Source organism: Dama dama, chromosome 27 (assembly GCF_033118175.1).
Source record: "Dama dama isolate Ldn47 chromosome 27, ASM3311817v1, whole genome shotgun sequence".
NCBI lineage: Eukaryota > Metazoa > Chordata > Mammalia > Artiodactyla > Cervidae > Dama > Dama dama.
Window position 1 is genome coordinate 24,525,802 of NC_083707.1, and position 17,862 is coordinate 24,543,663.

The window sequence follows — 17,862 nt, forward strand, 5'->3', positions numbered from 1 at the left end:
TGTACAATAAATATAATGCACTTGAATCATCTTGAAACCGTCCACCCTCTACCTCCCCTGTCCATAGAAAAATTGTCTTCCATGAAACTGGTCCCTGGTGCTAGAAAGTGTGGGGACCGCTGGTGTAGGTCATCACAGGGAACTGCAACACTTTCTCTCACTGTGTGCTCTCTTGGTCCACTGATTTGTCCTGACTCAGGGTTCATGGGTACTATTCTCTTTATTTACTGAATGTGTTTTATTTACTAAATATGTACTAAATACATTACTAAAATGTATTTTATCTACTAAAATTGAAGAGTAACTAAAGTATAAAGAATACAGCCATCATAGCTTTCAGATTTACTCATCAATAGATCCTTTAGTTTAAGTATTATCTTGACCTGAGACTCATGGAATATCCCTCATACACTCCACTCACCTTCCATCTACAAATACGTACAAATCCTGAGTTTTTTTAAAAAAATTACAATTTTTAAATACCTCTAAAAGCTCAGAAGAAAGAAAAGGAATTCTCAGGGCTTGAAATTAATAGAAAACTCTCAGCCAGAGTTGTAAGCCCTTAATTTGATAGGGTAAAAGACTAGGGAGATAGAAAAAGTGACTTTAAGCCCAGACAGATTAGGGCTTGGGTTTGAATGCCAACTCAAGTTCAGGACATGTGGATTTCGGTTTGTTACTAGGCAGGAACATGAACTGAAAACTGTATATAAAGCTGGGACCCTGAAAGGACTGCCCTCTCATTAAAGGAGAATTACAAACATCAAATGATAGCTTCAAAACTGAAAAGAAAGTGAAGTTGCTCAGTCGTGTCCAACTCTTTGTGACTCCATGGACTGTAGCCCACCAGGCTCCTCCATCCATGGCATTTTGTAGGCAAGAGATCGAACCTGGGTCTCCCGCATTGCGGGCAGATGCTTTACTGTCAAGGCCACCAGGGAATCCCATTTCAAAAACTGAAATGATGGGAATTATAAATATTGAAACTAGAGCCTTATTATATGGGTTAAACAGCAGATAAGATGATTCAGCCAAAGAGAAAACCAATAAACTGGAACACAGAACTATGGAAATTAATCACAGAAAGGAAAAAAGAGAAGGAGAATTTGAAAAAGGAGTTTACCTGGGGACTAGAATGATATAGATCTGGTAGACATTCCAAAGGAGAAATTAGAATGAGTGCAACATTAAAACAAATAAGGAGGAAGAATTTTTCAAAATTTACTAGGCCATGAATACTGAGAAGAGAGAAATAGACCAGTTCTGGGCGGCACAAATAAAAACAGTCACACCTGTGTGTGTCAAGGCAAAACTGCAGGAGACCCAAGAAATTCTTAAATGTCACCAGCAAGAAACAAGAAATTATCTAAAATAGTATAACACACTGAACATAATACTGCTGCTGCCGCTGCTAAGTCGCCTCAGTCGTGTCCGACCCTCTGCGACCCCATAGACGGCAGCCCACCAGGCTCTGCTGTCCCTGGGATTCTCCAGGCAAGAACGCTGGAGTGGGTTGCCATTTCCTTCTCCAACTGAACATAATACTTGCCCTCAAAATAGATGTCAGATGACAATCTTCAAAATACTAAGAAAAAAAAAGTCTTCAATTTTTTAGAGAAGCTACATTTTAATCTACAAATCAACACCCAACTAAACTCTACTTCCCAAATGAGGAAGAAAGACACTGCAGACAACTACTGAAATTACAGTACCACTCACAAGCTGTCTCTGGATGACCTAAAATGCACTCAAGAAAAAGGAGATGACCCAGGATGAGACACTGAAAAATTAGCAGTAAACAAATCTGAAGAAAAGCTCCCTGATTTTAGTCACTGGATCTTGGTTCTTAGGCATGTTTTATCAGCTGTTACTTGTGGAATTTGTCTCACTTGTGCTTCAGAAACAAATAGCACTTATATGTGAAAACCAACAACATCTGAAATAACATATGAAAACTCCTGCACGGTTTGTTACCTGGTCTCTGAGGAACATGATAAATGCAGTCTAATCTGAAATTGCATTTCACTGCTCCCTTTTCTAGGAAACCCTTGCTGTCTCAATCTGTGAACTCCCAAGGGAACTAAATCCAATGTTTTTTATCTGTTGAATCCTCACTTTTGGCTAAGAGCAGCTTTAAATGTCTCTTTCTTTCATGTGCAAATTGTACTTTGTGGTACTTTTGTAGTTTTATTTTATCCTGTCTCATATTACTGTTATTTATATATGGGCCTTAGCTCCCTAATAAGAAGTTACGTTCCTTGACTACTCTGCTTCTTAACTTGTTCATCTCTGTATCATGCACTGTGTTCTATAGTATAATTAGTTGCTTGTGAAAGCTGCTCAGTCTGTTGAATTCAGTTGAGTTAAAATTGTTGAATGAAGGATGAGTGGATGAATGGACATTCACCATGTGCTACTTTGTGGTAGAAATCAGTTGGGAGATAAGCTAATGCTTATTGTGTACGCTGTCTTTCCCAGTATTCTGCAACTGGCATTTCAATTTTAAAAACTACTGATAACTGATAAAATATTTAGCGGGATTAGTTTCTTAAAGAAGGCAGTCATATAACATTTGATTTTAATTCTCTTTTTAGTTCTTGAAACACTATTTACAAAATATTTTTATCTATTTGGCAATTAGTGTGAATAGGTGGTGATATTAATTGTATGAATAGAATTTATATATAGTTTTAGGTTTCACAAATTAGGAAAAAAGATGCCATGATCCACAGTAACTATAGTACGTATGTTATACCCTATATGCTAAGCATTGTACTAACTTAAGTGAACTCTATGATAATAGAGACAGTATTGATTTTGTTTATCTCCATATATTTGGACTTGGCACAGTACCTGAAATATAGAAAGTGCTCATGAAGTATATTTGTTCAATAAGCTAGTACAGATATCAGCGACTTTATGTGCCTTACTTCATGGAATTCTAACTACTTCTCCCTGACACAGAGATTATTTTTCCTATTCATAACTTACTGACTGAATTTTCCCATTCATAAAGATAAAATAATGATACTTGGCAGAATGAATGAGGCTCACAGAGAAGAAATAGCAAAAGTGATCAGGCTGATTGCAAGGAGGTGATTACATAGTAATCCAGGTCTGACTGACATAGTTGCTAAACTTTACTTTAGTCCACTGATGTCCATAGGTGAAGCTACCTGTTCAGAAGAAGGGACACCTTGGGAGCTGCAACTTCTTACACTGTAACAGTTAAGTGTTGAGGCATGAGTATACCGTTTTGGGATGATAGGATATGCATGTCATTCAAGCTGCGGAATTGTCAAATTATGTATTTTATAAAGTAACAAGATTGGAAGATATAATCTTAATTTAGGATGTAACCTACCTACACTCTGACTATGGAATCACTTGCTTTAATTATTTTGAAAAAACTCATTCACTTAAAATCTCTGGTGGATATCTCAGCTGCTCTCAATCCAGCTTGTCTAATACTTGATTAAGCTCTATTTAAACACTGGAATGGAGCACATTGCCACAGTCTCCCATGAACATAAGCTTACATTCTTGATTTCTTTTTACTTTTTTATAACTTCCAAAAAAAAATCCTACCACATCCTAAGGGTACAGCAGAAGTTCAGAGAATTCTAACATTGTTTCAGTTTTAAGACTAAAAAATGGTGTGTGGCAGGTTTTACATGCATAAAGGAGGAAATACACACTTACTTTGTGCTAACAGCAATCACATCTTAAGTCCCCAATTAAAATGTGACTTTTTAAACTCCAAAAGCCCCATGTGACTGTTTAGCCATCTGTTTAATGAAACAGCCACTACGGATTTGGGCATAAATAATTATTACAGTAAGGACAGTGCTGAGGATAGTTCAAGTCATCCCAGTTGAGCATGACAGTTAATTATGAAGAGATAATTAGTGTGGGCTAGTTAGCATCATCTCATATCCAGGAAAGAAGTAGGTAACAAATCTCTGTCTCAGTATAGATCATATAGAGTGTATGATTATATACATTCTTGAATCACTTTTAAATTTTCTAAAATATACACAAAATAGTAGATTTACTGAGCTATATTCAATCACAAGGAGAAGTATTATTTTCCATAAATTATCTACTGATAATATTTATCCTTTGCATTTGATTTTTCATTGAAATATTATTGTTTCAAGTTATTACAATGAAAGCTTGTGTGTCTTACTGGTGTTAGAAGGAATCTTCTGCATTTATCCCTGGTGGAACCCACGACTACAGCCCTTAATATACTGCCAGGAAAATACTGAAGAGGTGATTTTAGAATAAGCTCTCTACAATTAAATGTAGCAAAGGAAAGGAGAGTTCCCATGAAGATGGTTCTAAGAACTGATACTAAATAATAGTTTCAAATTTCTCTCTTAACACTCTTTTATGAGGAACAACATTGATTAATTTCCTTCTCACTGTCTTGGTCTAAGTACTTTTGAGTTGTAAAATAGATATTAGCTACATTATGGAGGAAAAATCAGCAAAATTCTTTCATATTTAGTAAAGTATAGCTGGGTACAGCATAACTGAACTCTCTGTGTATTGATCAGCATCAGCATTCATTACTAGCTCATCAGTATTAGAACCAAGGGGATGTTTACCAGGATTGCCTTTCAGGAAAAAAAGAACAAAAAAAGAATTTCTCTGCCTGGCTCCTCATTCTCATTTTGAGCATGAAACTAAGCTTTATTATGTTTCATGTACAGTAATTTCTTGAAACTTCTGTTTGCTCCAAAATGAAAATCTTGTGAATTTAGATTGCTTCAGTTTACAATTTGTGACTGAATTAAGTTCCATTTTATCATGCTATTAATGAAGAAGGGCTTTTAAAAATTAATAGGAAAATGTTTTATGAGGATTTTGACCACTCAAAGGACTTCAAGAAGGTCCTAATATATTCTTTGTTTCAGTACAAGATTGATTTAGCTGTACATGGATTTCTCTATAAGAATGTGTAGTATTTAAGAGCTCTAGTTTTCTTTAATCTCATTGAGGCCTTAGTTTTAAAATGAGAATAAGCTTTACTAGGGAATATTATTCCAAATGTATCATCAGAATTACATATTAGTGCTTCTACATCATAGCTGTGTGATCTTGGGAAAATTATATAGGGATTTAATTTGGTTTTCTTTAAAAGAGTGATGTAAGCAGTATATATTTTCCTCAAGTGTTGTTAGGAAGAAATAAGATAATGAACCTAAGATTCTTGTGTTAATGCCTCCAGACCTAAGCACTCAATATGAGTCAGGTATTATTAATATTTATCTTAAAATTAATTAGAATGAACAGGATTGGTGTTCTTCTTGGAGACACATATTTTGTCTTTAGTTAGGATATTGTAAACACCTTGAAAAACACATATATATCTATTATACTGTAATAGAGATTTTATTCATTCATTCTGCCCTTCTCCCATGAGCTTATCAGTTATAATTGTAAACAGATGCCTAAAGAACTATTTTTAGTATGCTTATTTTTAGTTGAGCCAAGAGTTTATATGTAAGCATTTCTCCTAAAATATTTTATATGAATAATGAATTATGTAAAAGTACTAAGTAGACAACAGAATTTAGGAGAGTGGAAGAGATGAGAATTGCAGTACATAAAACCTGGATTCTATTTCTAGTTCAGAATTAGGCAGAAAAGTTTCTTCAAACTTTAAAGAAGCTTGCATTCAATGATCACCATGGCCATTTACAGTTATCAGATTATGATTCTGCAATAAACTCAGAGCAACTAATTTCAAAATTATATTGTTTAACCTCTGGCCATGTCTTATCACAGATCTTGGCTTCTACTCATTACTTCCTCTTAATAGGAAAGAGTACATGCTTGCTTTATCTTGCAGTTAACTTTTTCCCCAAAATCTTGAAATGAAAGGTTACCCAGTGACCTTAAAAAATATCTCGTCCTACTCAACCAGGACATTATTCTAGTTTCTGAGAAAACCAAATAAATATATCTGGGAAAAACCCAACTCTATCATTTTCTCCAGTAAGGAAGCTATATAAATTACTATACACAATAACTTACACTGTTCTAGTAAAAGTCATTTCCCATTTTAAATATTAAAAAAATAGAATTTGAGAGGAAATTCTACCAATTAATTTTACTTCAAAAGATGTTTTACCTTGTGTCCTCTCTTTTCTACAAACTTTTATTTATTTAAGGGATGTATGTATTTATTACTATAATTTAATCTGCTTAATGAAGCTTCATAGTGTTATATGGGCTTCCCTGGTGGCTGAGACAGTAAAGAATCTGCCTGCAATGTGGGATACCTGGATTTGATCCCTGGGTTGGGAAGATCCCCTGGAGGAGGGCATGGCAACCCGCTCCAGTATTCTTGCCTAGAGAATCTCCATGGACTGAGAAGCCTGGCAGGCTACAGTCCATGGGGTCGCAAAGAGTCAGACACAACTGAGCAGCTAAGCATAGCACATAGCATTATATATTCCTAATTTTGAATAGAAATACCAGGTAAAAAGAATAAGTGAAATGGATGAAGAAGTTTCATAGAGACTGCTGATACTGTGCTTTGCTTTCGTTAATTCAGTGTCTAGAACCAAATGAAGTGTCTAAGGATGTAGTTTATAAAGGTATGAACTTTCACTTCTAGTATTTGAATAATGCTAGCTACAGTCAAATAAATGATTTTTTTTTAAATAAGAGAATGTTCTTATTCCCATTTTTCCTATGACCTCTTTGCCTCAAAACATAATTCATTTGAGAAGGACAACATTGTATATCCAATTCCCATGAAGTTTAGAGTATAATTTTGAAAAACACTATGGCCGTCTTTTAATGAAACACTGATTTTTGTAGCTGAATATATTTTCAGTTCTGAGATAGACTGTCTTATCCATATTTAGCAAAGTGCAGAATAAAATGAAACAATATTCATTTTGAAATCACATATATATCCTTTATGACAGTTTAAAAATTTTAAACGTTTACCGCACTTGACCCTCTCTATTCCCAATACAGAATCCTGGCTTTGTAATTTCCCTGTCAAAATATTTTTGCTGCTTTCTTCCTGCTACCTATGGGGCCTCTTTCTTTTCTTTCTGTTGGAAAAATCACATCCCGAGGATCCTAACGCTTTACTATCAGAGTTGTCCAGCCAGTGTTTCCAACATCTCACAGGGTTAGCAAGTGGAGACTGTACCCCATACCTTTCCTACCTTTTGCCTGCAGAGGCCACTTTGGAGTTGGAAGCCTGGGGAAGTTGACTGAGGTAGCAGCAGAAATTTCTTCCTAGTTCAAGCAAGGTCAAAGCCTGGTCTCTTTCTGCACTGAACAAATGCTACTGAGGAGTATCCATTAAAGCACCGTGGGTCTGAATTTAGCTGTTGTAGAATATTGTTTGAGATAGAAGTGCTGTGGTTCAGTTTGCTAAAGCACATGAGACATGCCAGAGTTAGCAAAATGAATCAAGTCCAATAAAGGCATGCTCACGTTCATTTACAAAAATAGTTGAAAGGTCCCTATGAGTTTGGTGGCTTCTAATAAATATGTGTGGTATCCACATGTAATTTGGATGGAGGCTTTGAAAACCTGAGATAGCATGCCATTACATATGCTAGTTTCCTAAAAGACTCTTTTTTTGTGTAATTTCATATTTTGCTGTCTCACTTGACTCAATTTTTCTGTATTGGTATCTTCTTATCTACCACTTGCTTGTCTTACTTTTTAAAAAAATATTCAGTGTCATTAAGTACTTCATCTTTCAATTAGATAATTTTGCATGTAATTATGGGAAAAATGGAAAACTTTTCAGATTATTGTGGATAATATGGAAAATCACAAACAATTTGTACCTAATTAGGAATTTAGGGGTTTAGTGAATTTCCATGAGCTACACAGAAGATGGATTTCCAACATGTACCCATTAGATAATTGATATTAACACATTATTTTATAAATAAAACATGTAGGCACATACTCATCTCACGTCTAGAACACTGAATTTTTGTTATATAAAAATTGTTCTAGGCCTGAATTCTCAGTTTGTTTTTAAGCTAAAGTAAGCTTTTTCTAAAAGAATTTTATTTGCATCAGTTGTGTCACAACTTAGCCTATAAATGGTAGTAATATTTCATGTTAAGATGGTTTGACATGGTCAGAGTGTCTGTCAGTTTTTCCAACTGTTTCAGCCCTGTCACTTGTTTTGTTTTGTTGTGCATTGTCTTAGGTTATAAGAGAAATAAAGGACTCATTTTCTTTACAAAACCCAGTCAGGAATTTTCCACTGCCTATCCACACTTAATGGCCCAGACTAAACACTTGTGACAAAGGAGCTATGGGAATGAATGATGGATCTATAGTATCTCTAGCCTTACCTCTAACTAGCTCTCATTATTCATCTTTGAGATTTCCATTTCCTATCAAAATCAGTTCAGTTGGATTAAATTGATACTCTTGCACGTTCTATGAGATCTTCTGAGCATAGTGTTGGTCTCTTAATGATACTGTTAATAATTTTTTCATGTTCTTTTCTCTCTTTTCTTTTAGTCTCGACCTATTCCTTCCCACCTTACTTCAGCAGTTGCTGAGAGTATCTTGGCCTCAGCTTGTGAGAGTGAGAGTAGAAATGCCGCCAAGAGGATGCGCCTGGATAGACAACAGGTACTGAGGAGTCTTCGGGTCTGGCGACTCTCAGCTGTTGCAAATATGGTTAAGTTAACCTGATTTATGAAGAAGAGCAAAATCTCTGGAATGGATTTGAAGTCCACAGAGAGATTGTGTTTCTGTCTGTGTGATAGGAGTTGAAACTTGAAAATACATGTCCGTGAGACCAGTGGAGATGCAATGACAAAATTTTTCTCTGATGAAAAATGGACAGTTGTAAAATTAATGAGCTATAATTCTTTTTAGGATCCAATTTGAAGTCTAGTGACTTATTTAAATAAGAGGCTCTAACTGATCATTTACAATAATTTCATAAATTTACCTGGGTCTTTTATGATAGTGACCTGATTGTGCTCTTTTTGAGTGGAAGTGAGCATCTCTTTAATTTCCTCTGGTCCACTGCCAAATTTCAATAGGTTATGCTGGGAATGCAGAAAGCACAATATAATCTTGAAGGCTAGAAAGTCTTAAAATGGGGTATAAAATAATGAAAACTACATCCTGCGCTTACATTCTCATTAACAAATCATTTGTTGTATAGCCATTAAGTATCATCTATCTACATCTTTTTTCTAAGGCTGTATATTCATGTAGGACAAATGTGTACTTTTTGTGCATTGTTCATTGATGTTTTGCTCAGTTTTTCTCTTGGTTTATCTGCATCTGTCTATCTCCCCTTCTCATGTCTGGAATGTCTTTCTTTCTCTATTTCCTTTTTCTCCCTAGCCCTCTTTCTTAATCATCAATAATAAAGACTAACTTATAATATATAATTTTAAGTGCTATGTATAAAGTATTCTATATTCTGACTTTTAAATTATTTTTACAACAAATGATCTGGGAGTTTCATATTTCTCATTGAGGCTGGGATAAGGAGACTAAATTGTCAGCCCAATTTTGTTTTGCCTGTGAGCCAATGAGTTTCAAAGAAAATAGAAAAAAAAATTTCCATTCCAGACTTAATATTTTAAAATGTTTTAGAATGATATTATTTTAATTGTATGTGTTTATACTTAATATGGCTTGTACCAGTACTTATAAGCAATGCAAAAGATGAAGGCTTTAGTTAAATTTAAAATGGGGTATTAGCCTCATATGATAAAATATATATATAAATGCTGATTTGGAATTTACTATTCATTCTTTGCCAAACACATTTGTTCACATATACATGTCCTCAGTAGAGATTTTGTCATGATTATATCTCTAAAATTTATCTTGCTTAAAATAAATCACAGCCCAATACACAACATCCAGTTTAATATAGTGATTAAGATTGTAGTCTGGATTTAAATACAACTGATTTTTGATTCTCAACTGTACCCTTATTCACTGAGTGATCATCAAATTATTCCCATTTTCTGTGTTTCAGTTTGCTCATATGTAAAATAATAGCAAAGTACTATTCTTAATAGGAGTGTGTGAGAACCCTGAATGTTAGATTTATGTTAGGTACTTAGCAATTTGCCTGGCACATGGTAAGCATCAAACATTTCAGCCTAAGAAAGGTTATTTTAATTGATGTTCTAGTTTTTCTGTCATTGCATCGGTATCAGTAAAACTATAAAGAAGCATTAATAGTACTCTCTCAGATATAGGAGTTTTTTGAAGTCAGACTAAGTCCATTTGAGCAAAGATTATTCTAGAAATCAGAGTGGCAGCATGTTGGGATTGAAAGGACTCTCCTCGTCAGTTCTCACGTGCCTCACCCAGTCTGCCCTCTAGACTGCCTGAAAGGTGCGTGTGCGCGCTCGTGTTCGGTCATGTCCGACTCTTGCTGACCTCATGGACAGTCTCCTATGCCCATGGACCCTTCCCAGGAAGAATACTGGAGTGGGTTTCCTCCCCCAGGGGATCTTCCTGATCCAGGGATGGAACCTGTGTTTCTTGTGCCTCTTACACTGGCAGGCAGATTCTTTACCACTGTGTCACCTGGGAAGCCCTCCCTGAATCATGTATGGAGTATCAATCATATGTGCAGTTGTTATAAAAATTAGATGACTGATTCACATTACGTACTGCCTATGATCTCCTTTTACAATATCCCAAAAGCCTGATCATCCACCAATATTTGGCCAAATCACTTAATCCCTGTTGGCCTAATCTGTGAAATAAAAGGTACATATATAACACTATTTCTCCTTACTGTGAATTCTGTAGATTTCACTTAGCATGCAACACTAAAGCTTCAACCAAATGGATTCTGTACTTTTATCAAAGCATGGGCATGTGGGGGAGGAGGCTCTCCTAATTGATCTAAACACTCTTTGCTTAAGTAGAGACAACCAGAGTTCTTTCGGGTGTTGGCAATGACATCATACTTTCTTAGGCACGTTCTTAACCCAACTCACAATTCTTAGAATTTGCCAGTGACTCAGAAATTCTTCATTGTGCCCCTGGCTTTCTGTGGGCACTTGGAAGTTCAAACATGAGACAATTAAAATCTAAATCCTGTTCATCCACATATATGACTATTTGTTGCCTCTGGTTAGCCACGCATAGAGCTGTAATTATATGTGTCCTTCAGAGTTTATGAAACTTGATAAATTAATTGGCCTTTATAAATCTCTTTGAGCTATGAACATGAAAGGTACTATGGATGTGTTAAATACTTTATTTCATATGTCCACCTTGCCCCAGGATCCAGTGTGTGTGTGTGTGCAGGGGGAGCCTCAAGCCTGAAGCAAGCCAGTGGCAAGGGCAGGAGCCTGCTGCCTTGTCAGCAGTAAGATAGCACAGGGCTAAGGTCAGTCCCCAGTGTGTTACAGAATATGGTCAGCATTTATTTTCTTTTAACATGAAAATCTGGAATTTCTATGTTACCTGGGAAATCCTTCCTCACTTTGGCAATTCAAAAAGATGGGCAGAGTCAGACTTCACCTGTCTAATTCTATGCCATAGCTCAAATTAAAAGATTGTATTTTTTCTGTGTTATTTATATATTATTTAACTGTGTGTATGCACTAAGTCACTTCTGTTATGTTCGACTCATTGCAACCCTATGGACCGTGGCCCACCAGGCTCCTCTGTCCAGGCAATAACACTGGAGTGGGTTGCCATGCCCTCCTCCAGGGTATCTTCCTGACCCAGGGATCAAATCAGCTTCTTTTATATCTCCTGCATTGGCAGGTGAGTTCTTTACCACTAGTGCCACCTGGGAAACCCATTATTTCACTACCATTTCCTTAAAAACAAATCCATGTCAATATTTTCGGTTATACTTCATCTCACTAGAGAGACAGGCATAAAGTGAGAGAGATTAGAACCAGCCACTTGTTGGTCATTTATCTCCCATCTATGTATTTTCCTCTTTTTGAAGCATGATATATATTTTATTTCTAGGCTTGTTGAAATCTCAGATTATTGTGTGAGGGTCCTCTTGTTTCTTATCCCTTTTTAGTTCTTTCAGTTAAACTGTAGTTTTATAGAAGGAATCACAGAAAACCAATGGTCAAGGGCCTCCTTGGAAGATCCAGCCCTCACGAAGGACAATGCAGGATGAGTACTGGGTGACAGTTTTTGTGGTGACTGGGACAGACAGGAAATCAATGGTAGACTGTGATGTGACACCTTTGACTCTATTGGAAGGAACACTCTAGGGGAAAAGGGAAAATGACATGTTAGCTACTTGTGACATAAAAGGTGAGAGAGCAGGGGAAAAAATACTGAAAACTGATGTATTTCTGAGTCATGTATTACAAAAAAGAAGGTCCTTGTTAGTAAACCAGCAGGGAACCATTGGCTGAAGATCTGAAAATATTTAGTAAGCCTGGAGTTCCTGCTGCTCTGTTCTCTATAGTGCTGGTGAATATGACTTGTACATCGTCATGATTTTTCCTTTGTTAGGGCACTAATGAGTGGGCATCTTATTAAAAGAAATGAAGGTAATTGTAGCCCTCAAGGTAGAAGATTCAGCCACATAAGCATGGTGGCAATGTTTCATTTTGTTGTGCATGTATTTGGGGAATATCTGACACAATGGATTCAAGATAGTTTCTGAGACAGGCCAGTCTCCTTTCACATTTCCTTCTGCATGTCCTTTTGATAATATTTACAAAATTCTACAAATGCATAATTGAAAGTCATATTTTTCAATAGACTTTTATGCTTAAATGTAAATATTGTGATTGTAACTGAGATAGAGCTTGAAACCTGTTTCTGTGGTTTCAAGCTTCCAACCCACATTCTCCTACCCCTACTCTGTCATCCTCAGCTGTTAGTCAACTTCTAGCATTTATCTTTATTATATACAGCGTTTTGGAGAAAGAAAACTGTGTCTTTGAGTGTTCCAACATGTTTCAGAATGGCCCTTTCATCCAAAGGAGAATATATACTATGTAAAAGAAACAAAGTACCATCTACAGTATAATAGTTACTTGAATATATTATATTTCCTTTGTAAAGCAATGTGATTTTAAATAATTGAGATAAAATATACTTCCCTGGTGGCTCAGATGGTAAAGCATCTGCCTACAGTGCAGGAGACCCGGGTTCAATCGCTGGGTAGGGAAGATCTCCTGGAGAAGGAAATGGCAACCCACTCCAGTACTCTGGCCTGGAAAATCCCATGGACAGAGGAGCCTGGTAGGCTACAGTCCATGGGGTCGCAAAGAGTTGGACACGACTGAGCAACTTCACTTTTCTTTCATACTTCCTAAGACATCTGTCAGTTCAGTTCAGTTCAGTCGCTCAGTCGTGTCTGACTCTTTGCGACCCCATGAATCGCAGCACGCCAGGCCTCCCTGTCCATCACCAACTCCCGGAGTTTACTCAGACTCATGCCCATCGAGTCGGTGATGCCATCCAGCCATCTCATCCTCTGTCGTCCCCTTCTCCTCCTGCCCCCAATCCCTCCCAGCATCAGGGTCTTTTCCAATGAGTCAACTCTTCGCATGAGGTGGCCGAAGTATTGGAGTTTCAGCTTCAGCATCAGTCCTTCCAGTGAACACCCAGGACTGATCTCCTTTAGGATGGACTGGGTGGATCTCCTTGCAGCCCAAGGGACTCTCAAGAGTCTTCGCCAACACCACAGTTGTCTTATTTTCCTCATTAGTAATAATATTAAGAGCAACAGCAATAGCAGGAACATATGTAGGTGCAGCACTGTGCAAGGAGAGTTGTAAGCCTATTTTATGTAACTGTCATGACTTTTCATGAAGGGGAGACACTGGGGCTTAGTATTCCTAGGTCAGAGTTCCTCAGGATAGATCCCCACTTGAACCCAATATTTGTGCTTTCTAAAATTAGAAAGGACTTCTAATTTTAGGGCTAAATGACTTGCCTGGAGGTCCAGTGGTTAAGACTTTCACCTTCCAATGCAGGGGATGTGGGTTTGATCCCTGGTCAGTGAGCTAAGATCCCACATGCCTAGAGATCAAAAAACCAAAACATAAAACAGAAGCAGTTTTGTAACAGATTCAAGAAAGCCTTTTAAAATGGTCCATATCCAAAACTCTTTTAAAAAAAAATCATGTGTATAGTAGTAACATTTAAAAAAAAAACTTTTCAAAAAAAAAAAACAAAAAACTTTTCAGATACGCAGGCTTATTTTTTGACAATTTAGGAAATAAAGAAATGTGTAGAGAAGAAATACAATTTACTAGTAATTCCATTTTTCAGTTTTAGAGTATGATTCTTTCTACTACTCTTTGTATGCAAAGCTCCCTGCTTTAAAAAGCAAAATAGTATCACACTGTATCCTACCACTTAATGTTATGAATATTTACTGTATCTCTATGACTGCAACCATGAAATTAAAAGATGCTTGCTCCTCAAAAGAAAAGCTTTGACAAACCTAGACAGCATATTAAAAAGCAGAGATGTTACTTTGGCAACAAAGGTCCGTCTAGTCACACTTATGGTTTTTCCAGTAGTCATGTATGGATGTGAGAGTTGGACCATAAAGAAGGCTGAGTGCCAAAGAATCAATGCTTCTGAAATGTGGTATTGGAGACGACTCTTGAGAGTCCCTTGGACTGCACAAGGAGATCAAACCAGCCAATGCTAAAGGAAATCAATCCTGAATATTCATTGGAATTACTGATGTTTTCTGAAGCTGAAGCTACAATATTTTGGCCATCTGATGTGAAGAGCTGACTCGTTAGAAAAGACCCTGATGCTGGAAAAGTTTTAAGGCAGGAGGAAAAGGGATAACAGAGTACGAGATGGCTGGATGGCATCACCAACTCAATGGATGTGAGTTTGAGCAAGTTCCGGGAGATGATGAAGGACAGGGAAGCCTGGTGTGCTGTAGTCCATGGGGTCGCAAAGAGTCAGACATGACTGAGCGAATAAACAACAAATGTAAATTTATGGATTATTTTTAAAAGCCACTTAATACTCCATCACGTAGTGTTTCCTGAATTATTAAGTATTGATTTTATTATTTCTACCATAATTTTCCTGTGAAAAGGATGTCTTGCCAATTATTTCTTCAGGATAAATTATGAGAATTGGATCAAAAACTAGCAAGGTTTTTAAAACTCTTCATAAACATAAGGTCCATGCCCTTAACTTCTACCTTATTCTTATAAAAATAAGCATTTTTGCTTGTTTTATAAACATATGCCTATTAAAGCTTGTTTTAACTTCTAACAATCTAGGAATCTTTGATTCTTTTTTAACTTATGTGGCTGTGCCAGATCTTAGCTGTGGCATGAGGGACCTTTGATCTTCATTGCTACCTGCAAGATCTTTAGTTGTGGCATGTGGAATCTAGTTTGCTGATCAGGGATTGAACCCAGGCCCCCTGCATTGAGAGCACGGGGTCTTATCCACTGGACCCCCAGGGAAGTCCCTGGGAATCTTTGATTCTTAATCAATGATTTCTAAACCTTTCAAATGTAGCATGTCATTTTTACAATTAACGCCTTGACATGCCTTACTTTTAGATCCTGAAATGTAATTTATAGTAAATATAAACTACCTGATGCAAAGAGCTGACTCATTTGAAAAGACCCTGATGCTGTGAAAGATTGAGGACAGGAGGAGAAGGGGACACCAGAGGATGAGATGGTTGGATGTCATCACCGACTCAATGGACATGAATTTGGGTAAACTCTGGGAGTTGGTGATGGACAGGGAGGCCTGGCGTGCTGCAGTCCATGGGGTCGTAAAGAGTCGGACACGACTGAGCGACTGAGCTGAACTGAAACTTTCTATGCTTACAATTTAAATATATGTGTATAACATCTTGATCTTAATGTGTAAATGCGTTATTTATTTAAGTAGTAATACATAATCTAACAGGCTTCCCAGATAGCACTAGTGATTAAGAACCTGCCTGAGTGCAGGAGATGTAAGAGATGTGGGTTCGCTCCCTGGGTCGGGAAGATCCTGGAGGAGGGCATGGCAATCCACGCCAGTATTCTTGCCTGGAGAATCCCATGGTCTAAGGAGCCTGGCGGGCCACAGTCCATAGGGTCGCAAAGAGTCAGACATGACTAAAGCAACTTAGCACACATACACACAAATATATATATATAATCTAATAGCATGTACTTTGGTGTGGAAACCTGGGGTTCTACATCACTAGAAGATACAATGAGCTTTCCAGGTGGCTCATATGCTAAAGAATCTAACTGCAATGCATGAGACCCTGGGTCAGAGAAGATCCCTGGGCTTGATCCCTGGGTCAGAGAAGATACTTAGAGAAGGGAATGGCTACCCACTCCAGTATTCTTGCCTGAAGAATCCCATGGACAGAGGAGCCTAGAGGGCTATTGTCCATGGGGTTGCAAAGAGTCAAACACAAGAAGATACAATAAAGTCATCAGCTGCTTTTACGTGTCCCTCAAATCAGTGAGGAAAAAGCAACTTTGATACATGTGTGTCGTGGATACTCAGAACACTTTATGACATGAACTTTCCAAACACTGTAAAACTATTGGTAAAGTTCCAAACAAACTATAGCACAATACTCCTTTGATTTACATGGTAGTGTATTCCTGAAACAATTCAAGGTGTATTTTAAAGCATGCATAAAAACATTTGTATACCTAAAATTAAATTAAACTTTAGGCTCAGTAAATCCTATTCAGGTCTCACCTGCAAACAGCAGGACTTTTTAAAACTCATGTGGGAACAGAGACCGTTCTCAGTCATTTGAGAATGCCTAGAGCATGTCAGAACTTCCCATAAGCTTGTCTGCCCACTTCCTGTATCACCTAATGTGTGTTTTCCATATGTCCCCTAGGGGTGGTAATACTCTTTAAGAAGTACTGCTATGCACAGACTAGTCTAGGATTTGAATACAGGAATGAGAATAATAAATTCTCAGATCTATTCCTTGATAACAAACTCATAACTCAGTTACTCCCATTTTGAAGAGAGTGACCTTAAGGTTCAAAACCCACAATTTCCCATATAGTTGTACTCATTATATCAAATGAATTCTCCCTCCATCTTTTTCTACCTTTTGTCTACTTTTTGGTTTTAAAATTCACCCAAGTCTGAAAGTAAAAATTGCATGCTTTAAGATAAAAATAACCAGGCCCTTTAGTTTAATTTTATTTCTTTGCAAGAAGGAAATAATTGTCAATGGCCATAGCAATTATACCCCTAGTCAAAAAGCTAAGCCATGTATGATTTCTAATTCCACTTGTATTCTTAAAGTGTAATTCCATTTTGTATTCATCATTCAACTATTTTCAATATCTCCTGAGATTGCAGTTACATCCTTTTCTAATTCGGAAGTCACCATCAATTAAATTACCATGTTTAACATTTACAATAGGGACACCATGACACATCCAACAGTTTGCTACAAATATCATGCCACAAAAAGACAAGGCTCAAGAATCTTCAAATATGCATGTTTTCATCACTTGCAACCATGCATAAATATGCTCTTGCACAGGCACCACTGGAGGCTGTGACTAGGTGTATCCTGAAGCATCTACTCACTCTCTACTCACATGGTCTCTAAAATGCCTGGCAGGGTTTAGTAAATAATAATTCCAAAGCAAAGGAGGTCTTTGCTATGTGGGAAATAACTAACATAAGTGGACAGATATTGAACCCTGATCTTAATTCACAAGCAAGTGAATTTGTCACAATGGACAAATTAGTAAACCCATCCAGAAAACTTGGAGACACTCTCACTACTGCAAACCAACCATCATACTTCTATTATACCAGAACAGACTTTGGGAATGGTTATAATCACATTTTAAAACAATTAAAATAAGGAAATATTATGCATTTCCAATTTTATATTTT

The 17,862-nt window shown here is 37.0% G+C and overlaps 1 protein-coding gene across 6 annotated transcripts in view; it reads left to right on the forward strand.

The window, feature by feature from the left end:
- The window catches only part of NOL4 (nucleolar protein 4), a 450,364-nt gene that overhangs the window by 327,463 nt on the left and 105,039 nt on the right, over positions 1-17,862 (forward strand). For 5 of the 6 annotated variants that reach the window (XM_061130798.1, XM_061130797.1, XM_061130799.1 and 2 more), the window contains one exon: positions 8,527-8,640. The exons of the other annotated variant lie outside the window; for it this stretch is intronic. In XM_061130798.1, coding sequence (XP_060986781.1) covers positions 8,527-8,640 — 114 coding nt within the window. The remainder of the gene's footprint in view (positions 1-8,526; positions 8,641-17,862) is intronic. 6 annotated transcript variants of the gene reach the window in all.